At 33.8% G+C, this 25,041-nt stretch overlaps 2 protein-coding genes across 3 annotated transcripts; one reads left to right on the top strand and one right to left on the bottom strand.

The window, feature by feature from the left end:
* The first annotated feature begins 1,535 nt into the window (after positions 1 to 1,535).
* Positions 1,536 to 12,762, top strand: LOC145726730 (uncharacterized). The gene is made up of 6 exons (XM_081975953.1): positions 1,536 to 1,827; positions 4,607 to 4,810; positions 5,609 to 5,920; positions 9,381 to 9,608; positions 12,182 to 12,382; positions 12,438 to 12,762. Exons 1-6 carry the CDS (start codon positions 1,687 to 1,689, stop codon positions 12,741 to 12,743), a joined length of 1,392 nt encoding a protein of 463 aa, XP_081832079.1. The 5' UTR covers positions 1,536 to 1,686; the 3' UTR covers positions 12,744 to 12,762.
* A 3,280-nt stretch (positions 12,763 to 16,042) lies between these two features.
* LOC145726138 (glutathione S-transferase 1-like) lies at positions 16,043 to 23,618 on the bottom strand. 2 transcript variants are annotated; one of them, XM_081975112.1, is made up of 3 exons: positions 23,385 to 23,618; positions 19,810 to 19,978; positions 16,043 to 16,702 (listed from the first exon to the last, which is right to left on the bottom strand). In XM_081975112.1, the coding sequence occupies exons 1-3, from the start codon at positions 23,523 to 23,525 to the stop codon at positions 16,458 to 16,460; spliced, it is 555 nt and encodes a 184-aa protein (XP_081831238.1). In that variant the 5' UTR covers positions 23,526 to 23,618; the 3' UTR covers positions 16,043 to 16,457. The 2 variants fall into 2 exon arrangements, with proteins under 2 accessions (XP_081831238.1, XP_081831237.1); XM_081975111.1 differs by having other exon boundaries at positions 19,778 to 19,978; positions 23,385 to 23,613.
* Positions 23,619 to 25,041: the final 1,423 nt, after the last annotated feature.

Consider the following 25,041-nt stretch of genomic DNA (forward strand, 5'->3'; position numbering starts at 1 on the left):
CTGATTCTACCTCTACTTTCTCTGTCACGACCCAACAAATGTGATATTTGCCTTATATTACTTTATATTTTCTACTGTAATTTCACATTTTTTCGTTTACTGTCACAAACTTTTCGCCTGCCCAAAATTTACTGTCTTTGTCTCGCGCCTGCAATTATTATTGATTCTCTGTCAGTTACATGGTCAACAGTAATACTACTAATACTGCAGGGCGGTAATAGTTATTTACGTAACAAGTAGGATATGAATGTTATTAACGCACGCATGTGAAAATTTGCACGACGAGGCCGCAGGCCAAGTCGTGTAATCACAAAGTGCGTTAATAACATATCCTACGTGTTACGTACAACATTTTATCTACAACAATTATTATTTTAATGATTAATTGAAAAAAAATTTAAAAAAAAAATAATAATAAAAATATTTCCAGCAACTTGTTAGGCATGTTAGCATCTGGCATTAATTTATCCAATTGCAAAGAGTTTACCATTAATATTTATCCTAATAATAATTGAGTTTTCATGTAATTATATGTCATGTTTTTTAATTAAAAAAAATCTAACTAAAAGTTACTATTAATATTAATATTAACAAGAAGCAAAATAGTGGAGGCAACAGAACTCCAGATGTACAAACAAATTGTTCACCGATTATTAACGCACTAGTGCGGTAATAGATTGAAAAAAGCACTAGTGCGGTAATAAAGGTCATTATGACACTGAAAATAGTGCGAAATTAGGATATTATGTAACTGTTGTAGATAAAGTACATTTATCCCACGGTTGCTCATATAATATTACAGCTAGGTACTCGGTTTTTGGTAACATAATCAATCTTAGTTCAATACCATGTTAATCCAGGCAAAAGGAAGTAATGTGACTATAAATTATTACTTCAGGTGGTATAATGAGTGTTTTACGATACACGTCTGGAGATAACAAAAATTAAAAAGTAAATACTAATAATTTAATCTTTTTGGAACAAACTTGTTTAATTGCGATTCTAATCGCTTGGGGGCAAATATGAAGTACTTTTTGTTTGAACTACAGAAATCAAAGTTAAACACTCGAGTTGTATTTACTATTAATAAAATGCAATAATTAATATAAATCCAGTTTTTAATTTAATTAGTTTTTAATTTTTTACTTTATTAGTGAGTTTTTAAAAGTTTATCTTGTGGTAATTAGTTTAGAGAGGTCACGCTGATAAAAATGGCATGTTTTTTTCAGTAAATATTAATAATTTAATGTGCAAATGTCCTATCTACTTTTAATAACATTCTCATTTTAAACTTGTAAGCAAAATGAAATAATACTTCAGACAGGTCAATACAGAGGTTATCTAATAATAAAAGTAACTAAATGCAAGTCACTAGTTTGATATTTAAAATATCATAATAAAATCGACAAACAATAGTATTATTGAAACAATATGAAGAGAAGACGTTTGTAAGTATAAAATTTACATTTACATCTCAAATTCGCCAATCAAAACCAGTTTTATTATCATAAACTGATGTTAAAGGCCATCATCAAGTTCAAATCTGTTCTTTTCAGTCTAATACTAAAAATGAGATGAGAGTGTGTTATCTAAAAATTTTACAATCATTTTCGTCGATTTCAGTCTGTAGCTGGCAAAACAACCGGTCGTATCATAACCGTCCAAGAAGCAATTAGGTAGTGTAAAATGTCGCCCACCCTGTACATGTCCGAAATTAGCCCTTCGTGCAGGGCCGTCCTGATGACCGCTCGTATTTTGGGGCTCACCCTTAAAGTGAAGAAAGTCGATCTGGGCAAGAACGAACAGTTTACGTCCAATTTTCTTAAGGCAAGTACACTCCTGTAGAATAATACACCATATACAGGGTAAAGTAAAATTCAGTGTGACAGTAAGTTTACCATTTTTAGCAGTAAATTTATGGGTCTAGCTTGAGAGATATTCTTTTTCTGTCATGGGTGTTATTAATTTGAAAAGTCATAAATTACTACAATTTTCATGCACACCCTGTATACTGTAAACTTACGTTGTTGAGTTAAGAAGTTGATTAGGAACATTTTTGGTCTCTTGTAAATTTTTGGTAACTTTCACCGTTTCTGAGTTATTTAGCAAAGCTAGTTTCAGGCACCAAATTTTAAAATCAGTTGAAATTGTGGTTTAAAATTATAATTCTCTGTAACTCAGTTATTTTTGGGAGTTCAGGGTAGTTCGGCCACTTAAAATAACCGTTTTGAACTCCTCTTTCCAGTGGTGTTCAGCAAAAAATTCTATCTGAAAAAATGCGTACAGGGTGACCAGAAACAGTCAATAACCATAATTTTCATGCACACCCTGTATACTAGAAGCAAAAACGGTCCTGCAAATTTACGGTGTTAGGTTAGACAGTTGATTATGAACATTTTTGGTCTCTTGTAAATTTTTTGTAACCCTAACCGTTTCTGAGTTATTTAGCAAAAACTATTTTGATGCAACAAATTGTCAATTCAGCAGAAATTGTTTGTTAAAATTTGAACACCCTGTAACTCGGTTATTTTTGGGAGTTCAGGGTAGTTCAACCACTTAAAAGAACCATCTTGAGCTCCTTTTTCCAGTGGTGTTGAGCAAAAAAATCGATCAGAAAAATTGCGTACAGGGTGACAAAAAACAGTTAATCACCATATGTTTCATACACACCCTGTATACTGGAAGCAAAAATGGTCCTGCAAACTCACGGCGTAAGGAGTTGATTAAGAACATTTCTGGTCTCTTGTAAATTTTTCGTAACTTTCACCGTTTCTGAGTTATTTAGCAAAAACTGTTTTGATGCAACAAATTTTAAAATTAGTTGAAATTGTGGTTTAAAATTTGAATTCTCTGTAACTCAGTTATTTTTGGGAGTTCAAGGTGGTTCAACCACTTAAAAGAACCGTTTTGAGCTCCTTTTTCCAGTGGTGTTGAGCAAAAAATTATATCTGAAAAATTGCGTACAAGGTGACCAAAAACAGTCAATAGCCATAATTTTCATGCACACCCTGTATTCTGGAAGCAGAAACGGTCCTGCAAACTTACGGTGTTGGGTTAAGGAGTTGATTAGGAACATTTTTGGTCTCTTGTAAATTTTTTGTAACTTTTACCCTTTTTGAGTTATTTAGCAACAAATTTTCAAATCAGTTGAAGTTGTGGTTTGAAATTTAAGCACCCTGTAACTCGGTTATTTTTGTGAGTTAAAAGAGGTTGAACCACTCAAATTAATCGTATTGAGCTCCTCTTTTCAGTAGTGTTGAGAAAAAAAATCTATCAGAAAAATTGCGTACAGGGTGACCAAAAACAGTTAATCACCATAATTTTCATACACACCCTGTATACTGGAAGCAAAAATGGTCCTGCAAACTTACGGCGTTGAGTTAAGGAGTTGATGAAGAACATTTCTGGTCTCTTGTAAATTTTTCGTAACTTTCACCGTTTCTGAGTTATTTAACAAAAATTGTTTTGATGCAACAAATTTTAAAATCAGTTGAAATTGTGGTTTTAAATTTGAATTAACTGTAACTCAGTTATTTTTGGGAGTTCAGGGTGATTCAACCACTTAGAAGAACCGTTTTGAGCTCCTTTTTCCAGTGGTGTTGAGCAAAAAATTATATCTGAAAAATTGCGTACAGGGTGACCAAAAACAGTTAATTACAATAAGTTTCATGAACACCCTGTATACTAGAAGCAAAAACGGTCCTGCAAATTTACGGTGTTAGGTTAGGGAGTTGATTATGAACATTTTTGGTCTCTTGTAAATTTTTTGTAACTTTCACTGTTTCTGAGTTATTTAGCAAAGCTAGTTTAATGCAACAAATTTTCAATTCAGCAGAAATTGTGGTTTGAAATTTGAGCACCCTGTAACTCGGTTATTTTTGGGAGTTCAAGGTGGTTCAACTACTTTAAAAAACCGTTTTGAGCTCCTCTTTCCAGTGGTGTAGGGCAAAAAATTCTATCTGAAAAAATGTGTACAGGGTGACCAAAAACAGTCAGTCAACATAATTTTCAAGTATACAGGGTGTGTATACTGGAAGCAAAAACGGTCCTGCAAATTTACGGTGTTGGATTAAGCAGTTGATTAGGAACATTTTTGGTCTGTTGCAATTTTTTTGTAACTTTTACCGTTTTTCAGTTTTTTAGCAACAAATTTTCAACTCAGTTGAGGTTGTGGTTTGAAATTTGAACACCCTGTAACTCGGTTATTTTTGTGAGTTTGGTTTTCCTAACCAGAAAACTAATAAGAAACCGAAAAGAACTATGTAAAATACAAATGAAGAAATAGAAAAAAAGGAGAATAGTGAGGATACATTAGGTTAGAAAGCGAAAGCACCAGAAATAGGTAAATGGAAGCATAGACGAGTGAACGACTGAGAAAGAGACAATAAGGAATCTGACAGTGAAATAGAGACACAGTTACAAAAAGTTAAAAAAGTAACTGTAACTGTCAAAATACCCGTAATATAAACTGTCAAAGTACTATATTCTGAGTTACATTTTTACTATGTATGGTAGATGAACTTTACAAAAACCAGTTGTCCAAATATATTCCCCCTAATTTCGGACACCCTGTATGTGTATAATAATATCATAATAATTGGTTCAGCAGATCAATCCTCAGCACACCATTCCAACTCTAATCGACAACGGTTTTGTGATTTGGGACAGTCACGCCATTATCGCATTTCTCGTTGGAAAATATGGAAACGACGACGAACTGTACAGCCGGGACATAATGGAGAGAGCCCTCATCGACCAACGACTGCACTTTGATTCTTCAGTAGTCAACAACTTCACCAGAACCATCCTGGTAAGCAAAAATCAAACACTCAATCATTTGCTTATGTTTAGCCGACGTCAGCGGCTTACACGTTAAGCAAGCAGTCCTATTTAGATTGCTTACTTAACTTCTAAGCTGCTTACGTCAAGTGAACGTACTCGTCAGCAGATTAGAAGTTAAGTAAGCAGTCCTGTTTAGCTTGCTATGATTGCTTACTTAACTTTTAAGCTGCTTACGTCAAGTGAAGGTACTCGTCAGCAGATTAGAAGTTAAGTAAGCAGTTCTATTTAGATTACTATGACTGCTTAATTAACTTCTAAGCTGCTTACGTCAAGTGAACGTACTCGTCAGCAGATTAGAAGTTAAGTAAGCAGTCCTGTTTAGCTTGCTATGATTGCTTACTTAACTTTTAAGCTGCTTACGTCAAGTGAAGGTACTCGTCAGCAGATTAGAAGTTAAGTAAGCAGTCCTATTTAGATTACTATGACTGCTTACTTAACTTCTAAGCTGCTTACGTCAAGTGAACGTACTCGTCAGCAGATTAGAAGTTAAGTAAGCAGTCCTGTTTAGCTTGCCATGATTGCTTACTTAACTTCTAAGCTGCTTACGTCAAGTGAACATACTCGCTCAGCGGTTAGAAGTTAAGCAAGCAGTCCTATTTAGATTGCTTAATTAACTTCTAAGCTGCTTACGTCAAGTGAACGTACTCGTCAGCAGATTAGAAGTTAAGTAAGCAGTCCTGTTTAGATTGCTATCACTGCTTACTTAGCATCAAAGCGGCTCACATCGGCTAAACTATTGATTGACGCTAAAAACGTTTAATTGCAGAACCCAATGTTGTACGACAACGTTCACATCAATCTGGAGGAACACAAAGATTCCATTCTAAAAACGTACGCTTTAATGGAAAAGTTTTTAAGGAGTTTTCCGTGGATTGCCGGCAAAAAGCTGACGATTGCCGATTTGAGTTTGATACCGTCCATTACGTCACTGAACGTGCTGGTACCGATTAACAAGGAAGAGTACCCGAACCTGACCAATTGGATGGCCAGGGCCGAAACTTTACCTTGCTACGTTGAAAACCAAAACGGCTTAAACCAATTGCGGGACTTGTTGCAGAATGGGTGTTGTTGTCCCTGCTAAGGAATGTTTTAATTTTGGTCACTGTTTATTATCACTTTTGATGTTTTTTTTCTAATAATATGGGTTTTGTGATGATTAATTTTTTAATTTAATATTAGAGAGTATTTAAGATTGGCCAGGTTGCATTATTTTATACACTGTTTCAATCGAAAATATTAGTAGAAATAGCGCAGATATGGCAACGTTGGGTAATTCCAAAAATGACGGTTCAACTCAAATCATGTGACCTAAACACTGCAGGTGATTGTGGGGTCACGTGTTTTATCAAAGTTGCCAGATTTCACTAAAATTCTCCAGATTTTGTTGCTTTCATTCTACTTTCTTTGTACTTTGCTAAACCTTTAAATGTCTACTTAAAATGCTATTATTATTGTTGTTATTATATTGCTGATCTCAGAACAAACAGCTTGGATATTTAAAATATTTTTAAAATCACAGTCACACAACCGTCAAAATTCAACTCACGAACCTTTATAGTTTCATGGAGTGACATTTGACAGTTTGCAGCATTTTGACATATGGAACTAGTGTCAAAAACAGTTTCACGTCATATCTGACAAAATTCCTGCTCTAAATAAACATTTTAAACATATTGTACTAGTTTTAAGAAAGTTTTGTTATTTTATAGCTCTGCGGAAAAGGTTTTGATAGTTTCCAAGTTTATGACAGATTGAAACTTGCTCAAAATAAACAGATACACTTCACGTCTGTCAAATTTTACTTCATAGACCTATAAACAAGCATTTAATATGATTTACAACTGTATTACTTATATGACAGTGCTTTCAAGCAGGTTTTGTAGTTTTATAGCTCTATGGAGTTACTACGATTGTGACAGATTTAAATATGTCCACAGTAGACGTGTTTGAAATTTTGATATTAGTGACAGATATCACGTGGTTACAGAGGATAAGTTAGCTAGGCAGTCACGTGACGTGAAAATAACTGATGTAAGACATTTTTTAAATTGGACAGTCATGAACAAAATCGCCTGTAAATTGCACCTGACGTGAGAAAATGACTGTTTTAAGCACATTTTTAGAATCCTCATTAAATTTCCTATCTAATAACATGAAAAAAAGTACAAAATTTAGTATAGTCAGGGAGAAAAGCAGTATCAAAATATGAACTGACAGAAACACAGTTTGAAAGAACAGTCAAAGGTAAAATCGCCTGTAAAACCCCTTTGGAGTAATAAAATGACTGTTTTAAGCAAATTTTTGTAATCCTCATTAAATTTTCTATTCAATAACCTGAAAAAAAGTACCAAATTTAGTATAGTCAGGGAGAAAAGCGGTATCAAAATTTGAACTGGCAGAAACACAGTTTGAGTAAACAGTCAGTGATAAAATCGTCTGTAAAACCCACTTGGAGTAAGAAAATTGTTGTTTTAAGCACATTTTTGGAATCCTCATTAAATTTCCTACCCAAGAACCTGCAAAAACACTACAAGATTTGATACAGTCAATGAGAAAAGCGGTGTCAAAATTTTAACTTCTCGAAACACAGTTTAAAGGACAGTCATGAACAAAATCGCCTATAAATCCCACTTGGAGTAAGAAAATTGCTGTTTTAAGCATATTTTTGGAATTCTCATTAATTTTTCTATTCAATAACCGGAAAAAAAGTACAAAATTTAGTACAATCAGGGAGAAAAGCGGCATTAAGTAAGAACTGCCAGGAATACAGTTTGAAAGGACAGTTAAGGAGAAAATAGCCTGTAGAACACACTTGGAGTGAGAAAATGGCTGTTTTAAGCACATTTTTGCAATTTTCATTAATTTTTCTATTCAATAACCGGAAAAAAAGTACAAAATTTAGTACAATCAGGGAGAAAAGCGGTGCCAAAGCTTAAACTGCCAGACACACAGTTTGAAAAGACAGATACATTATCGCCTGTAAAACCCACTTAGAGTACGAAAATTGCTCTTTTAAGCACATTTTTGGAATTCTCATTAATTTTTCTATTCAATAACCCGAAAAAAAGTTCAAAATTTAGTACAGTCAGGGAGAAAAGTGGCGTCAAGTGTGAACTGCCAGAAATACAGTTTGGAAGGACAGTTAGGGAGAAAATCGCCTGTAGAACCCACTTGGAGTGAGAAAATTACTGTTTTAAGCACATTTTTGGAATTCTCATTAATTATTCTATTCTATAACTTGAAAAAAAGTTCAAAATTTAGTACAGTCAGCGAGAAAAGCGGTATCAAAATTTGAACTGACAGAAACACAGTTTGATAGAACAGTCAGAGATATAATCGTCTGTAAAATCCACTTGGAGTAAGAAAATTGCTCGTTTAAGCACATTTTTGGAATTCTCATTAATTATTCTATTCTATAACTTGAAAAAAAGTTCAAAATTTAGTACAGTCAGAGAGAAAAGCGGCGTCAAGTGTGAACTGCCAGTTTGAAAGGACAGTTAGGGAGAAAATCGCCTGTAGAACCCACTTGGAGTGAGAAAATGACTGTTTTAAGCACATTTTTGGAATTCTCGTTAAACTTCCTATTTAATAACCTGAAAAAAATAGTACAAAACTTAGTACAATCAGGGAGAAAAGCGGCGTTAAGTGTGAACTGCCAGAAATACAGTTTGAAAGAATAGTCAGGGACAAAATCGGTTTGAAGTCTCTGAAACTGATGTAAATCCAGTCTTCCAGTGTAAATATGCATTCTAAACATTTTTGGTCCCTTGTCGAATTTCCATAACCCTTACCGTTACCGAGATATTCGTAATTTTTATTTTTTTTTGAAAAATTGCATAAAATTTTTTTAAATTCTGTATTTCGGTTATTTTTGGGGTTTCAACGACCGTAAAAAATGCAAAATTTTCCTCTTGACGTGCTCTTTCACCTCCCGTAAATTACAACAACATTAAATATATACAAGGTGTTAAAGAAAACCTTAATTTAACAGTTAAATTTGAAAATAAGTTTCTGCCAGAATTGACCGCCTTTTCACCCTTCGAAGTATCTCAAACTGATATAAACCCAGTAATCCCAGTGTTCGCAATTTAAACATTTAAAAAAATTACATACAAATACAATAAAAAAAAAAAAAAAAAATTAAAAATGACATACAATTACATTTACATTTTTTTTATTTACATTTAACATTTATTTTTTTATTTTTTTATTTTTTTTATGCATTCTAAACATTTTTGGTCTCTTGCAAAATTTCCGTAACTCTTACCGTGTTCGAGATATTCAAAATTTTTATTTTTTTTTTTGGAAATTGCATTTGGAATATACAAAATCGATTGTAAAATTCACTCGAAATACCGTTTTAACGGGGTAGACCTGGCAACATTGTTTTCAGTGTATTTTTTATTTTATCACTATCTGTGAATTAAAAACATATTTTTGAAGGTTATGGTCTAATTCCGGGATTACTAAATTTGAACAACGTTGGAACAATTTAAATTTATAATAACTTTATCAAGGCCAATCAAATTACATAAATGTTATCGTACCACGAGTTTACAAAGGAAATTTCTGTTTTATTCAAACGAATTCAGATACTTTTAGTATCAGTGGTTTTCAGACTGAAAATGACATTAAAATTGTATTATTTCGAAGCCAGTCCTCCTGCCAGGTCTGTATTAATGGTCATCGAACTATTGCAGTTGAAAGTTCAATTAATACGTGTAAATTTATCAGAAAAGGAGCAGCTAAAACAAGAATTTTTACAGGTAAACAATGCTATAAACCAGTTACAAAAGACAATAATATTCATTTAATTAATAATAAGTGTGGAAAGTTTTTTTTTGCACTCAGAGTTGAGTGCGGATATTCAGATACTGTTTTTCCTATATTTAGGCTTTATCACATTTTGTTGCTTTTTTTAGTCCAGGTTACCAATTTGCTTCTGGTTTTCTAGATTTCAATAGTAACTTTCTTGGGAGATTTTCGACATCAAAACCTTTTATTTTTGAAATTGGGCTCTTACTTAAAAACAAAACAAATGCTTGCAAATTTAGAACCATTTGGCACCGTTGTAAGCCAGTTATCAAAAAGTTTTTTTCCTACTGTGTATAAGATACCAATAGTTACCTAGCTCAAACCGTATTTGACAGTATTTTATATGATAACATTTAAAACCGGCAACGTTGGAAGTAGTAACGAAAAAAACATTTATTTTCTGCTTTTAAGCAATATATGTTAAATTGCTACAGTTGGCATTTTGCAATTTTTTACCATTTGGCAACGTTGATACTTGCCTAAATTAAGCCTTTCACCATTTTTCTTTTAATTGCCAGAAGACTCTTAATACCACTGAAAACTTCCCTAAAATGTCCAAAAACCTCTACAAATGTCCTAAGCGCTCCAAAATTTGTTTTCAGAGTGTCAGAGGACTCTAAATGCTACTGAAAAATTTCCAGAAGCCTCTACAAGTGTCCTAAACCTTCCAAAATTTGTTTTAAAAGTGTTAGAGGACTCTAAATGCTACTGAAAACTTACCAAAAATTTCCAAAAACCTCTACAAGTGTCCTAAGCGTTCCAAAATTTGTTTTAAAAGTGTCAGAGGACTCTAAATGCTACTGAAAACTTCCCTAAAATTGGCACAAGCCTCTACAAGTGTCCTACGCCTTCCAAAATTTGTTTTAAAAGTGTCAGAGGACTCTAAATGCTACTGAAAACTGCCCAAAAATGTCCAAAAACCTCTACAAATGTCCTAAGCGCTCCAAAATTTGTTTTCAGAGTGTCAGAGGACTCTAAATGCTACTGAAAAATTTCCAGAAGCCTCTACAAGTGTCCTAAACCTTCCAAAATTTGTTTTAAAAGTGTTAGAGGACTCTAAATGCTACTGAAAACTTACCAAAAATTTCCAAAAACCTCTACAAGTGTCCTAAGCGTTCCAAAATTTGTTTTAAAAGTGTCAGAGGACTCTAAATGCTACTGAAAACTTCCCTAAAATTGGCACAAGCCTCTACAAGTGTCCTACGCCTTCCAAAATTTGTTTTAAAAGTGTCAGAGGACTCTAAATGCTACTGAAAACTGCCCAAAAATGTCCAAAAACCTCTACAAGTGTCCTAAGCCTTCCAAAATTTGTTTTAAAGTGTCAGAGGACTCTAAATGCTACTGAAAACTTCCCAAAAATGTCCAGAAACCTCTACAAGTGTCCTAAGCCTTTCAAAATTTGTTTTCAGAGTGTCAGTGGACTCTAAATGCTACTGAAAACTTCCCTAAAATTGGCAGAAGCCTCTACAAGTGTCCTACGCCTTCCAAAATTTGTTTTAAAAGTGTCAGAGGACTCTAAATGCTACTGAAAACTGCCCAAAAATGTCCAAAAACCTCTACAAGTGTCCTAAGGCTTCCAAAATGTATTTTAAAAGTGCCAGAGGACTCTAAATGCCACTGAAAACTACCCAAAAATGTCCAAAAACCTCTACAAGTGTCCTAAGCGTTCCAAAATTTGTTTTAAAAGTGTCAGTGGACTCTAAATGCTACTGAAAACTTCCCTAAAATTGGCAGAAGCCTCTACAAGTGTCCTACGCCTTCCAAAATTTGTTTTCAGAGTGTCAGAGGATTCTAAATGCTACTGAAAACTTCCCTAAAATTGGCAGAAGCCTCTACAAGTGTCCTACGCCTTCCAAAATTTGTTTTCAGAGTGTCAGAGGATTCTAAATGCTACTGAAAACGTCCCAAAAATTTCTAGAAACCTCTACAAGTGTCCTATGTCTTCCAAAATTTATTTTAAAGTGTCAGAGGACTCTAAATGCTACTGAAAACTTCCCTAAAATTGCCAGAAGCCTCTACAAGTGTCCTAAGCCTTCCAAAATTTGTTTTAAAAGTGTCAGAGGACTCTAAATGCTACTGAAAACTTACCAAAAATTTCCTAACCTAACCTAACCTAACCTAACCTCTACAAGTGTCTTAAGCCTTCCAAAATTTTTTTTAAAAGAGTCAAAGGACTCTAAATGTTACTGAAAAAAAAATCGCTACTTCTATGCAGGAATATGGAAACGAGCGACGAACAATAATAGATTTCGTCACTGAACCAATTTGTTATAACTAAAGCTCGACATCGGTTAGTAAAGGAGACGGTCAGAAGACTCCGTCTCGTGCCACAAAATGTAGTCGTCTCGAATTCTCCAACTCGTAAATTAATGAAATAGTAAACCATTTCTAAATTATCATAATCGCGAGTGCCAAACCCTCCAGAAAGCTGCCCTCATCATTGTTTAACAAATATAAGTACAATCTATTCAATAATTGTTCATGTTGTTACAAGGTGTTACCAAAATTTGATTAAATTTTCTAGTTAAACCCTATTCACACTGTACCCACCTTGGACGATGATGGTTTTGTGGTTTGGGACAGTCACGCTATCGTCCAGTATTTGGTGGAAAAATATGGACAAACCGACAATTTGTACCCCAAAGGATTAAAGGAACGAACTATAGTAAATCAAATGCTCTTTTTTGAAACCGGTTTGCTTTTTCCCTCACTGGCTAGAGCGGTGGTAAGTATACGAAACGTATTTTGCCACAAAATCACATCAAAAATCTTTAAATCAGAGACCCGTTTTCTATGATGATGTCACTGAAATACCAGAGGATAAACTAGCCGACATCGAAACGTCGTACGGTTTCTTGGAAACTTTCCTGCAGAACCGCACTTACATAGCCAGTGACGTTGTGACAGTGGCTGATATTTGCGCTTTGGCCACAGTTAGTACCATTTCCATTTTTCACAGCATCAACGAGCAAAAGTATCCAAAACTGAAACAGTGGTATGAAGATCTGACGAACAAGGATTTTTACAAAGCTAATTTGGAGGGGATTCAAAAATTTACGGATATGTGGGCAACTTTACTCAAATAAATCACAATGTTTCTGTGAATCATGTCTACATGTGCAGTGTTTGCGTAAATAACATATTTGTTGTTCGTGATTGGTCAATGTTCCAGGGTGCTTATAATTGAAACAAACGAGTTATCAACAGAAAGCTGTTAAGAATGTGACAGGAACCTGCCATTGCACACCCCTTCTGTCACATTCTGTCAACAGTTTTCCTGAAAATTTCCTTCCTTGCTTTCCTAGTCTCTCGTTAAAACGATTTTTGTGGTTCTTCTACAGTTATCCTGTCTTTTGTTTCTTTTTGTATACAGGTTGTCTCTAAAAGGTCTGTACAAGACCGAAATTGCTCCTTCTTCGAGATACAGGGTGGTTAAAAACTAAAAATCATTTTTTTTTAATTTAATGTATATTTTGAATAGGAAATTTAATGGAAATTCCAAAAATGTGCTTAAAACAGTCATTTTCTTACTCCAAGTTAGTTTTGCAGCCGATTTTGTCTTTCAAACTGTGTTCCTGGCAGTTCAAACTTTGACACTGATTTTCTCCCCTGAGTATACCAAACTTTATAGTGTTTTTTCAGGTTATTGAATAGGAAATTTAATGAGGATTCTAAAAATGTGCAGAAAACTGTAATTTTCTAATTCCAAGTGAATTTGACAGCCGATTTTGTCCCTGACTGTTCTTTCAAACTGTTTTTCTGGCAATTCAAACATTGACACCGCTTTTCTCCCTGACTGTACTAAATTTTGTACGGTTTTTTCAGGTTATTGAATAGGAAATTTAATGTAAATTTTAAAAATGTACTTAAACCAGTCATTTTCTTACTACAAGTAAATTTTACAGCCGATTTTGTCCCTGACTGTCATTTCAAATTGTGTTTCTGTTAGTTCAAGCTTTGACACTGATTTTCTCCCTGAGTATACCAAACTTTGTAGTGTTTTTTCAGGTTATTGAATAGGAAATTTAATGAGGATTCTAAAAATGTGCTGAAAACAGAAATTTTCTGATTCCAAGTGAATTTTACAGTTGATTTTATCCCTGAATGTTCTTTCAAACTGTGTTTTTGGCAGTTCAAACTTTGACACCGCTTTTCTCCCTGACTTTACTAAAATTTGGACGGTTTTTTCAGGTTATTGAATAGGAAATTTGACGAGGATTTCAAAAATGTACTTAAAACAGTCATTTTCTCATTCCAAGTTGGTTGTACAGGCAATTTTGTCCCTGACTGTTCCTTCAAACTGTTTTTCTGGCAGTTCAAACATTGACAACGCTTTTTTGTCTGACTGTACTAAATTTTGTCCGGTTTTTTTAGGTTATTGAATAGGAAATTTGATGAGGATTCCAAAAATGTGCTTAAAACAGTCATTTTCTTACTCCAAGTGGGTTTTACAGCCGATTTTGTCACTGATTGTCATTTCAAACTATGTTTCTGGTAGTTTAAACTTTGACACTGATTTTCTCACTGAGTATACCAAACTTTGTAGAGTTTTTTTATGTTATTGAATAGAAAATTTAACGGGAATTCCAAAAATATACTTAAATCAGTCATTTTCTCACCAAGTGGGTTTTACAGCCGATTTTGTCTCTGACTGTTCTTTCAAACTGTGTTTTTGACAGTTCAAACTTTGACACCGCTTTTCTCTCTGACTGTACTAAATTTTGTACGGTTTTTTCAGGTTATTGAATAGGAAATTTGATGAGGATTCCAAAAATGTGCTTAAAACAGTCATTTTCTTACTCCAAGTGGGTTTTACAGCCGATTTTGTCCCTGACTGTCATTTCAAACTATGTTTCTGGTAGTTTAAACTTTGACACTGATTTTCTCACTGAGTATACCAAACTTTGTAGAGTTTTTTCATGTTATTGAATAGGAAATTTAATGGGAATTCCAAAAATATACTTAAATCAGTCATTTTCTCACTCCAAGTGGGTTTTACAGCCGATTTTGTCTCTGACTGTTCTTTCAAACTGTGTTTTTGACAGTTCAAACTTTGACACCGCTTTTCTCTCTGACTGTACTAAATTTTGTACGGTTTTTTCAGGTTATTGAATAGGAAATTTGATGAGGATTCCAAAAATGTGCTTAAAACAGTAATTTTCTTACTCCAAGTGGGTTTTACAGCCGATTTTGTCCCTGACTGTCATTTCAAACTATGTTTCTGGTAGTTTAAACTTTGACACTGATTTTCTCCTGAGTATACCAAACTTTGTAGAGTTTTTTCATGTTATTGAATAGGATATTTAACGGGAATTCCAAAAATGTACTTAAATCAGTCATTTTCTCACTCTAAGTGGGTTTTACAACCGATTTTGTCCCTGACTGTTCTTTCAAACTGTGTTTTTCCGCTTTTTTCTCTGACTGTACTAAATTTTGTACGGTTTTTTCAGGTTATTGAGTAGGAAATTTGATGAGGATTCCAAAAATGTGCTTAAAACAGTCATTTTCTAACTCCAAGTGAATTTTACAGCCGATCTTGTCTCTGACTGTTTTTTCAAACTGTGTTTTTGGTAGTCACTGATTTTCTACCTAATTGTACCAAATTTTGTAGTATTTTTTAAGGTTATTGAATAGGAAATTTAGTGAGGATTGCAAAAATGTGCTCCAAGTGGTGCACGTGACTGCCTAGCTAAATTATTTTCTAAAACCACGTGATATCTGTTACTCAAAACCGTCAAAATTCGACAAAAATTTACAAAAATAACAATTTAACACAGTTTTCGAAACGAGAAGTGTTTTTCAGGTTTATGACAGTTATTTTGACAATTATCACGTCACCGTCCAGCTAAATAGTGTTCTAAAATCACGTGACAACTGTCACTAACGTCAAAACTGTCAAACTGTGCTTAAAATTTGCAAAAATCAGAGTTTAGAAAAGTTTTCTTGTAGTATTTAATATAAAACGTGTTACTGAGATTTATGACAGTTATTTTGATAGTAGTCACGTGACCATATAGCTAAACTATATTCTAAAACCACGTGATATGTCAGTAATGTCAAAACTTTTGACCAAAAAATAAAAATCTGTATTTTTTTATTTATCGTTTTAGGTTTTTTTATATAAACTTCTTGCATGTATTTGATAGGAATATTGTCCGAGACTCATGTTTTTCTTAACATTTAGAGTTAAATCACGTGATTTTACCGGAAAAGTGACCGATTTTTCAGTTTTTCCATCCATCACGTGGTTCTTTTTTTGCATTTTTGTGCTTTTGTCGATAACATGTTTTCAAACATCATTACACTTATTGAAACCCATTTAATTATTATTAGACAACCGGCTATTTTGATTTATATGGTGCACTGTGCCAAAAATACAACATACTCTTTTGTGACGTCATTTTTATTTTGTTTGATTCTCGGTATATGTGACATTATACAAAGTCAAAGACAAAGAGGGAAAGGTGTGTGTTTTAAAGATGCTTATTGGTAGAAAAGGAGAATAAACCAAATATAGTCAATATATACTGGGTGTCCCTGAGTGACAGTAAAGTACATACACACGTCATATTGAAAAAAATATCGTTTTTTGTGCAGTAAAAGTAACTTTTACAGGAATCGTGTCTAAGGAAAGATTTTGCATAAAGCAGTGGGGGACATTTTGGTTTGCCTACTGGAAAAATTAGTATAAACAAAAAATTGCATTTTTTTGGTAATTTTGCTAAATTTGTTGAACAATATTTGGTCCTAATTTAGCTTGCAATCCAAGCTGAACAGCTGCAAGCCCACGTGCTGCAGCTTCAAACCATTCTCGACTTCGAAGATATTCTAACCAACGTTTCAACTTTGGATAACTGTCCGGTATAGGAAGAAAACAATCTGCTACAGCCAATGTAGAAAATGCACTTATATCCGCTATAGACAGTCGATTTCCTGCCAAAAATTGACTGGAAGTTAGAATCACTTCCAAAGTTTGGTAAAGCTCTCCAAGAGCCTTCAAATGATTTGGATTGATGGTCGTTTTTTCTTCGTAGAAGAGAGGTTTCTGGAAAAATTTAATCGTTTTATGGATAGCGGCAATTAATGGGGCTGTAAACCACAGTGCAATTCAGGGTTTAGAAAAAATTTATAAAAAAAAGCTTAAAATGAGCCGGGCACGGTTTCCTGTGACGTAGCAAGGGACATTTCAGATTTATGACGTACGTGGAAGTTTAAAGTCAGAAAGTTCAAAGTCAGACGTTTTTTAATGCAAAAACACGTCATTTGACAGATTTTGTATGCTTTTTTTGTTCTTTTTGTACTTATTTGCTGCTATTTTTTGTATGGTTTAAGTAGTTTTAGACAAAACAAGCTTTTCAAGTTTTTCAAATAAATAGTTTATTAATTGTAGGGTCAACTGGGGTAAAAAACATTCCTAAACACTATAGAAACTCTAAAATGCCTTGCAAAAGGTTTCAAAACAGCCTAGAAGCTGTACAAGGTTTCAAATGCCTTACAAGCAGTCCAGAACCTTCAAATAAAGCTCTTCAAACTGTCCAAATGCTCTTAAAGTAGTCTAAAAAGGTTTTTAATACAGTTCAGAAACTCCAAAATGCTTCTCAAGCAGTCGAAAGCTTTTCAAAACAGTCTAGAAGCTTCCAAAAGCTTTTAAAACACTCTAAAGGCTTCCAAATGATCTTCAACTAGTCTGGAAGTTTTCAAAAAAATTAAAGGCAGTCTAAAAGCTGCCGAATGCTTCTAAAACAGTCTACAAGGTTTCAAATGCCTTAAAAGCAGTCCAGAACCTTCAATTAAAGCTCTTTAAACTGTCCAAATGCTCTTAAAGTAGTCTAAAAAGGTTTTTAATACAGTTCAGAAACTCCAAAATGCTTCTCAAGCAGTCGAAAGCCTTCCAAAACAGTCTAGAAGCTTCCAAAAGCTTTTAGAACACTCTAAAGGCTTCCAAATGATCTTCAACTAGTCTGGAAGTTCTCAAAAAAATTCAAGGCAATCTAAAAGCTTCCGAATGCTTCTAAAACAGTCTACAAGGTTTCAAATGCTTTAAAAGCAGTCCAGAACCTTCAATGCTCTTTAAATTGCCCAAACACCTTCCAAATGCTTCTCAAGTAGTCTAAAAATGTTTTAAAACACTACAGAAACTCCAAAATGCTTCTCAAGCAGTCGAAAGCCTTCCAAAACAGTCTAGAAGCTTCCAAAAGCTTTTAGAATACTTTAAAGGCTTCCAAATGATCTTCAACTAGTCTGGAAGTTCTCAAAAAAAATTCAAGGCAGTCTAAAAGCTGCCGAATGCTTCTAAAACAGTCTACAAGGTTTCAAATGCCTTAAAAGCGGTCCAGAACCTTCAATGCTCTTTAAATTGTCCAAACACCTTCCAAATGCTTCTCAAGTAGTCTAAAAAGGTTTTAAGACACTACAGAAATTCCAAAATGCTTCTCAAGCAGTCGAAAGCCTTCCAAAACAGTCTAGAGGCTTTCAAAAGCTTTTAGAACACTCTAAAGGCTTCCAAATAATCTTCAATTAGTCTAGAAGTTCTCAAAAAAATTCAAGGCAATCTAAAAGCTGCCGAATGCTTCTAAAACAGTCTACAAGGTTTCAACTGCCTTAAAAGCAGTCCAGAACCTTCAATTAAAGCTCTTTAAACTGTCCAAATGCTCTTAAAGTAGTCTAAAAAGGTTTTTAATACAGTTCAGAAACTCCAAAATGCTTCTCAAGCAGTCGAAAGCCTTCCAAAACAGTCTAGAAGCTTCCAAAAGCTTTTAGAACACTCTAAAGGCTTCCAAATGATCTTCAACTAGTCTGGAAGTTCTCAAAAAAATTCAAGGCAATCTAAAAGCTTCCGAATGCTTCTAAAACAGTCTACAAGGTTTCAAATGCTTTAAAAGCAGTCCAGAACCTTCAATGCTCTTTAAATTGCCCAAACACCTTCCAAATGCTTCTCAAGTAGTCTAAAAATGTTTTAAAACACTACAGAAACTCCAAAATGCTTCTCAAGCAGTCGAAAGCCTTCCAAAACAGTCTAGAAGCTTCCAAAAGCTTTTAGAACACTCTAAAGGCTTCCAAATGATCTTCAACTAGTCTGGAAGTTCTCAAAAAAATTCAAGGCAATCTAAAAGCTTCCGAATGCTTCTAAAACAGTCTACAAGGTTTGAAATGCCTTAAAAACAGTCCAGAAACTCCAATGCTCTTTAAACTGTCCAAATGGTCCTAAAGTAGTCTAAAAAGGTTTTTAACACAGTTCAGAAACTCCAAAATGCTTTACAAGCAGTCGAAAGCCTTCCAAAACAGTTTAGATGCTTCCAAATGATGTTCAACTAGTCTAGAAGTTCTCTAAAAAATTCAAGGCAGTCTAAAAGCTTCCAAATGCTTCTAAAGCCTTCCAAAAGCTTTTCAATATCTAGAAGCTCTCAAAAGATTTCAAGACCGTCTAAATAAAGCTTCCGTATGCTTCTAGAGCAGTTTAACTGCTTCCAAAAGTTTCTAAAACAGTCTACAAGGTTTCAAATGTCTTAAAAGCAGTCCAGAACCTCCAATGCTCTTTAAAATGTCCAAATGCTCTTAAAGTAGTCTAAAAAGGTTTTAACACAGTTTAGAAATTCCAAAATGCTTCTAAAGCAGTCGAAAGCCATCCAAAACAGTCTAGAAGCTTCCAAAAGCTTTTAGAACACTCTAAAGGTTTCCAAATGCCTCTAAAGCATTCCAGAACCTTTAATATGCTCTATAACTGTCCAAAAACCTTCCAAATGCTCCAAAAAAAAACAGTCTAAAATCACTTAAACAGGTTTTTACAGATTTTTATCCTTTTTTTCACGATTTTAGTGATTTTTAATCCGTATTTTACAAATCACTGTAAAATAAACATAAAACCATTACAATTTCAGTTTCGTCTTCTTCGATGGTTGACGTGTGATGAAAATTGATATTAGACATACGTCCATGCATTCCGTCTCACTCAACTCGCCATAAACAGAAGAGAGATAGGGTACATGTCCCTTTCTACGTCACAGATGTACCAAATAAGTATACGGGTTTCACTGACGTTTTTTTCGCAGTAAAATGTTGCGTTTCTTTAAAAACTTTCAAAAAACAATCGGTTTACGACCCCATTTGTATAGAGACTTACAATACAGTCACTTAATCGACGAAAAATAGTACCACAATCAAAATTGAGCAACTGTAAAGTGTGATACTTCTCTTCAAGACTCGTCCACCACAAACAAGAGGATTGACCGTACTTTTCCAACAAGTACACCAAAATGGCGTGACTGTCCCAAATTATAAACCCATCATCGTCTAAACATGGTACTGTATGGGAAGGATTAATCTGGAAAACATCATCAAATTTAGCTTAATTTTTAAACTCGTTTTAAGTCAGAAACTTATAACTGAAACTGAACATAAAAAATTGGAAATTGTTTTTTTGGGTATTTTAGGGATGTGTTTTCCAGGAGATTTCTCCTGAGGGAAAAAATTGTGAAAATTCACCCCTTTTGAGATAGTTTGAGTTAGTTAAGGAACAAGTTAGGAACTGTCAAATTGTGTAACATTCCATACTTGTACAGTTAAACTGTTGTATTTCATGTAAAATATCTCGGTTATTTGTAATTTTTTAAAGAAAATTGTAATTAGGAGAAATAATGACAAAACTACGAGCTACATTTTGACGTTTCAACGAACTTCCTAACTGCGATAGGGCTCAAGTTAGGGGCTGTCAAATGGGCCTGTCCCACAATTTATTTTTATTTTATAACTACAAAGACGGATTAAAAATATACCCGTATTTTTTTTGTTTTCAAAAATATTAAGTCTAAATAGAAAAATAATGATGATAAAAACTACATTAATCTCATGTTTAAAACGCCCGCCGCCGGTGACGTACTACACTATCAACCAATCAGCGACAAGAAGTGAAACAGATGGCGTGCAACAGCCAATAAAATCGCCCAGAATTACGTACGTCACATGCGCGCCAAAACAGATCTTTTAAATTTAATGGACAAATTCAAACTAATGTAGGAACATTTACGACCATTATTTTTTCTTCAAGAATATGAAAAATTAGTTTTTTGATCCTATTCTTTCGATTCCAGTCATTAAAACAAAAATTTATGATATGTGGGATAGGCCCATTGTGACACCTTCACTATTTCTAGTATAATTACACTGTTGTGTTTCACGTCAAATATCCCGGTTATATGTAATTTTTGACAAAAAATTATATTTAGGTAAAAGAACGCCAAAATTACGAGTTACATTTTGACGTTTGAACGAACCTTTTAACTGTCATAGGAACCGAATTAGGAGCTGTCAAAATCTGACACCTTTAATATTTCTAGTATAGTTACCCTGTTGTATTTCATGTCAAATGTTTGGGTTGTTTGTGATTTTTGAAAAAAAAAAATTATCTAGGTAAATTAAAGCCAAAGGGGGCTTTGGGCTACATTTTGACGGTTAGATGAACATTCTAGCTGTCATAGTAACCAAGTTAGGAGCTGTCAAAATGAGACACCTTCAAACTTTCTAGTACAGTTACAGTGTTGAATTTCATGACAAATATCTCGATTATTTAGTGATTTTTGAAAGAAAATTGTATTCAGGTAAATTAAAGCCAACATTACGAGCTACACTTTGACGTTTGAACAAACATTCTAGCTGTCATACTAACCAAGTTAGGAGCTGTCAAAATGTGACTATTTCATGTCACATATCTCAGTTTTTTGTAATTTTTTGAAAGAAAATTGTATTTAGGTAAAAGAAAGCCAAAATTACGAGCTACATTTTGACGTTTGAACGAATCTCCTAATTGTCATAGGGACCAAGTTAGGAGCTGTCAAAATGTGCCAACTTTAATATTTCTAGTACATTTACACTGTTGTATTTCATGTCAAATATCTCGGTTGTTTGTAATTTTTGAAATAAAATTGTATTTAAGTAAAAAAAAGCCAAAATTACGAGCTACATTTTGACGTTTAAACGAACCTCCTAACTGTAATTGGGACTAAGTTAGGAGCTGTCAAAATCTGACACCTTTAATATTTCTACTACATTTACACTGTTGTATTTCATGTCAAATATCTCGGTTGTTTGTAATTTTTGAAATAAAATTGTATTTAAGTAAAAGAAAGCCAAAATTACGAGCTACATTTTGACGTTTTAACGAACCTCCTAACTATCATAGTAACCAGGTTAGGAGCTGTCAAAATGAGACACCTTCAAACTTTCTAGTACAGTTACAGTGTTGAATTTCATGACAAATATCTCGATTATTTAGTGATTTTTGAAAGAAAATTGTATTCAGGTAAATTAAAGCCAACATTACGAGCTACATTTTGCCGTGTGAACAAACACTCTAGCTGTCATAATAACCAAGTTAGGAGCTGTCAAAATGTGACTATTTTATGTCACATATTTCAGTTTTTTGTAATTTTTGAAAGAAAATTGTATTCAGGTAAATTAAAGCCAACATTACGAGATACATTTTGACGTTTGAACAAACATTCTAGCTGTCATACTAACCAAGATAGGAGCTGTCAAAATGTGACTATTTCATGTCACATATTTCAGTTTTTTGTAATTTTTGAAAGAAAATTGTATTTAGGTAAAAGAAAGCCAAAATTACGAGCTACATTTTGACGTTTGAACGAACCTCCTAACTGTCATAGTAACCAGGTTAGGAGCTGTCAAAATGAGACACTTTCAAACTTTCTAATACAGTTACACTGTTGTATTTCATGTGAAATATCTCGATTATTTAGTAATTTTTGAAAGAAAATTGTATTCAGGTAAATTAAAGCCAACATCACGAGCTACAGTTTGACGTTTGAACAAACATTCTAGCTGTCATACTAACCAAGTTAGGAGCTGTCAAAATGTGACTATTTCATGTCAAATTTCCCGGTTGTTTGTGATTTTTGAAAAAAAATTGTTTTTAGGTAAACCAAAGCCAAAATTACGAATTACATTTTGACGGTGGGGCGAACATTCTAGCTATCATAGTAACCAAGGTAGGAGCTGTCAAAATGAGACACCTTCAATATTTCTAGTACAGTTACACTATTGTTGTACGTCGTCTAATAATTCAGTTATTTGTAATTTAAAAAAAAAATAATTTAAATTAAAGAATGTCAAAATTAGGAGCTACATTTGAACAAATCTCCTAACTGTCACAGAAACCTAGTTAGGAGCTGTCAAAATGTGCCACTTTTAATATTTCTAGTACAGTTACACTGTCGTATTTCATGTAAAAAATGTCGGGTTTTTGTGGCTTTTGAAAGAAAATTCAGGTAAAACAATCACGTGCTACGTTTTGACGTTTGAACGCGCATTGTAGCTGTCATAGTAAACCAGTTAGCACGTGTCAAATAAGGACACCTTAAAGAAACACAGAAAAATGTGACAGTTTGGGAATTTTTGGTCGACGCATCTGTCAGCCCTGGTTTGTCATATGTCAAAAATAACAAATGATTAACTTGACTGATTGACAGCAAGCTTTTCCTCTATATTGAACGTCTTTATGGTCGATTTTTGCTTGATATACATTTAAATGCTTACAGTAAACACTATTGCGTTAACACTTTGTTTCAAGCCAATATAAACCGTAACGACATTTCACTTTTTGTGCACTAAAAACCTGGAAATATTTATGGTTAGGTTCTGCTTCTTAGGATCTGAAACTTGGCACATTAAACATGCTTTTCCTATCACCTAACCTAACCTAACCTAGTACTAACCTTAAGGTACCACTCTTCCAAGTATTCCTGTTTGGTAAAATCGATTTCGCGCAATTCCAACTTTAAATTCAAAGCTTTTGCGGTCATCAGTACCGCATTAACCGGAGGACTTCCCCATACCATGTATAATTTTAGTACCATAATAAAATCATTCGGATGTTTGTCTACGTGAAGGTTTAATATAGTTGTGATGAGTTAGAAACGGTGGTACCCAGGGTCGTTGGGTTCCCCACATTGTTGCCACGCTTACGCTGTCAGTTGGTGTTTTCACACTTTTTTTCAAAATTTTATTAGTAATTATTCAGAGTAGTACCAAAGTTAAAAACAATCTCTACTAGTAAAAAGAATTAAATGAAAGCTACCAGAAACAACAAAAAGCATTCAGTCTAGAAGCTTCCAAAAAATTCTAGAACCGTCTAAGTATTTCCAAATGCTTCTAAAGCATTCCAGAACCTGCAATATGCTCTTTAAACTGTCCAAAAACCTTCTAAATCCTCCTGAAGTAGTCTAAAAATATTTCAAAACCTTCTAAAACAGTATTGAAATTCCAAAAGCTTCCAAATGCTCTTCAACTAGTCTAGAAGCTTTGAAAACAGTTCAAAACAATGTAAAAGCTTCCGTATGCTTCTAGCGTAGTTTAGGAGCTTCCAAAAAATTTCTAGAATCGTCTAAGGGTTAAAATTGACCCTAAAACAGTGCAGAACTTTTAATATGTTCTTGAAACTGTCTAAAAACCTTCTAAATGCTCCTGAAGTCGTGTAAACAGATTTCAAAAGCTTCCAAATGTTCTTCAACTAGTCTAGAAGCTTTGAAAACAGTTCAAAACAGTGTAAAAGCTTCCGTATGCTTCTAGAGTAGTTTAGGAGCTTCCCAAAAATTTCTAGAACCGTCAAAGGGTTAAAATTGACCCTAAAACAGTGCAGAACTTTCAATATTTTCTTGAAACTGTCTAAAAACCTTCTAAATGCTCCTGAAGTCGTGTAAACAGATTTCAAAAGCTTCCAAATGCTCTTCAACTAGTCTAGAAGCTTTCAAAAGAGTTTAAAACAATCTGTATGCTTCTAGAGTAATTTAGGAGCTTCTAAACAATTTCTAGAACCGTTTAAAAGTTCCAATTGCCTCTAAAACAGTCCAGAACTTTCAATATGTTCTTAAAACTGTCGAAAAACCTTAGAAACCACTAAATTGACTTTGCAATGGTACAAATTGACTTCATAAACTTAAAAATTATCTTTGTAACCAGTTTTCATAGTTTTCAGACAAATTGACAGACTTTAGCATTAAAAATTGACTTGTAGACAGGAAAAACTACTTTCTCTATATTTTTTGACTACATGTTTACACATTTAAACCTTAAAAATCGACTTGGACACCAAAAAGTGACTCTAACCTAATGAAAATTTGTATTTGAAGTAAGTTTTCATAATTTGAGAGCAAATTTCAATATTTTAGTCATGAAAAGAGTCTTAAATACAGGATATTGACATTAGGTTCATGAAAATTGACTTGAAAACTAACTTTTCAAGTTTTTTTACTTTGCTTTTCATTTTCTTAGAAATACGGACTATTTTTAGTGCTTTCAGTTTGGAAAATCGAGTTTCAAGACTATCTTCACCAAGTTTTTGACATAGCAAACTGAAAAAACAATTTTTGCATT

This window comes from Ips typographus, linkage group LG3 (genome assembly GCF_016097725.1).
Source record: "Ips typographus isolate SLU linkage group LG3, UJ_Ityp_2.0, whole genome shotgun sequence".
Lineage (NCBI taxonomy): Eukaryota > Metazoa > Arthropoda > Insecta > Coleoptera > Curculionidae > Ips > Ips typographus.

Coding starts and splice junctions, on each gene's coding strand:
- LOC145726138 (XM_081975111.1), bottom strand. CDS start 23,525: ATGGTACTAAAATTATACATGGTATGGGGAAGTCCTCCGGTTAATGCG. Junction 19,979..23,384: donor TGGAAGAGTGGTACCTTAAG/GTTAGTACTAGG, acceptor GATGTTTTCCAG/ATTAATCCTTCCCATACAGT. Junction 16,703..19,777: donor GTCGATTAAGTGACTGTATT/GTAAGTCTCTAT, acceptor AAATTTTTCCAG/AAACCTCTCTTCTACGAAGA.
- LOC145726730 (XM_081975953.1), top strand. CDS start 1,687: ATGTCGCCCACCCTGTACATGTCCGAAATTAGCCCTTCGTGCAGGGCC. Junction 9,609..12,181: donor TAAAACAAGAATTTTTACAG/GTAAACAATGCT, acceptor TAAATTTTCTAG/TTAAACCCTATTCACACTGT. Junction 12,383..12,437: donor CCTCACTGGCTAGAGCGGTG/GTAAGTATACGA, acceptor TCTTTAAATCAG/AGACCCGTTTTCTATGATGA.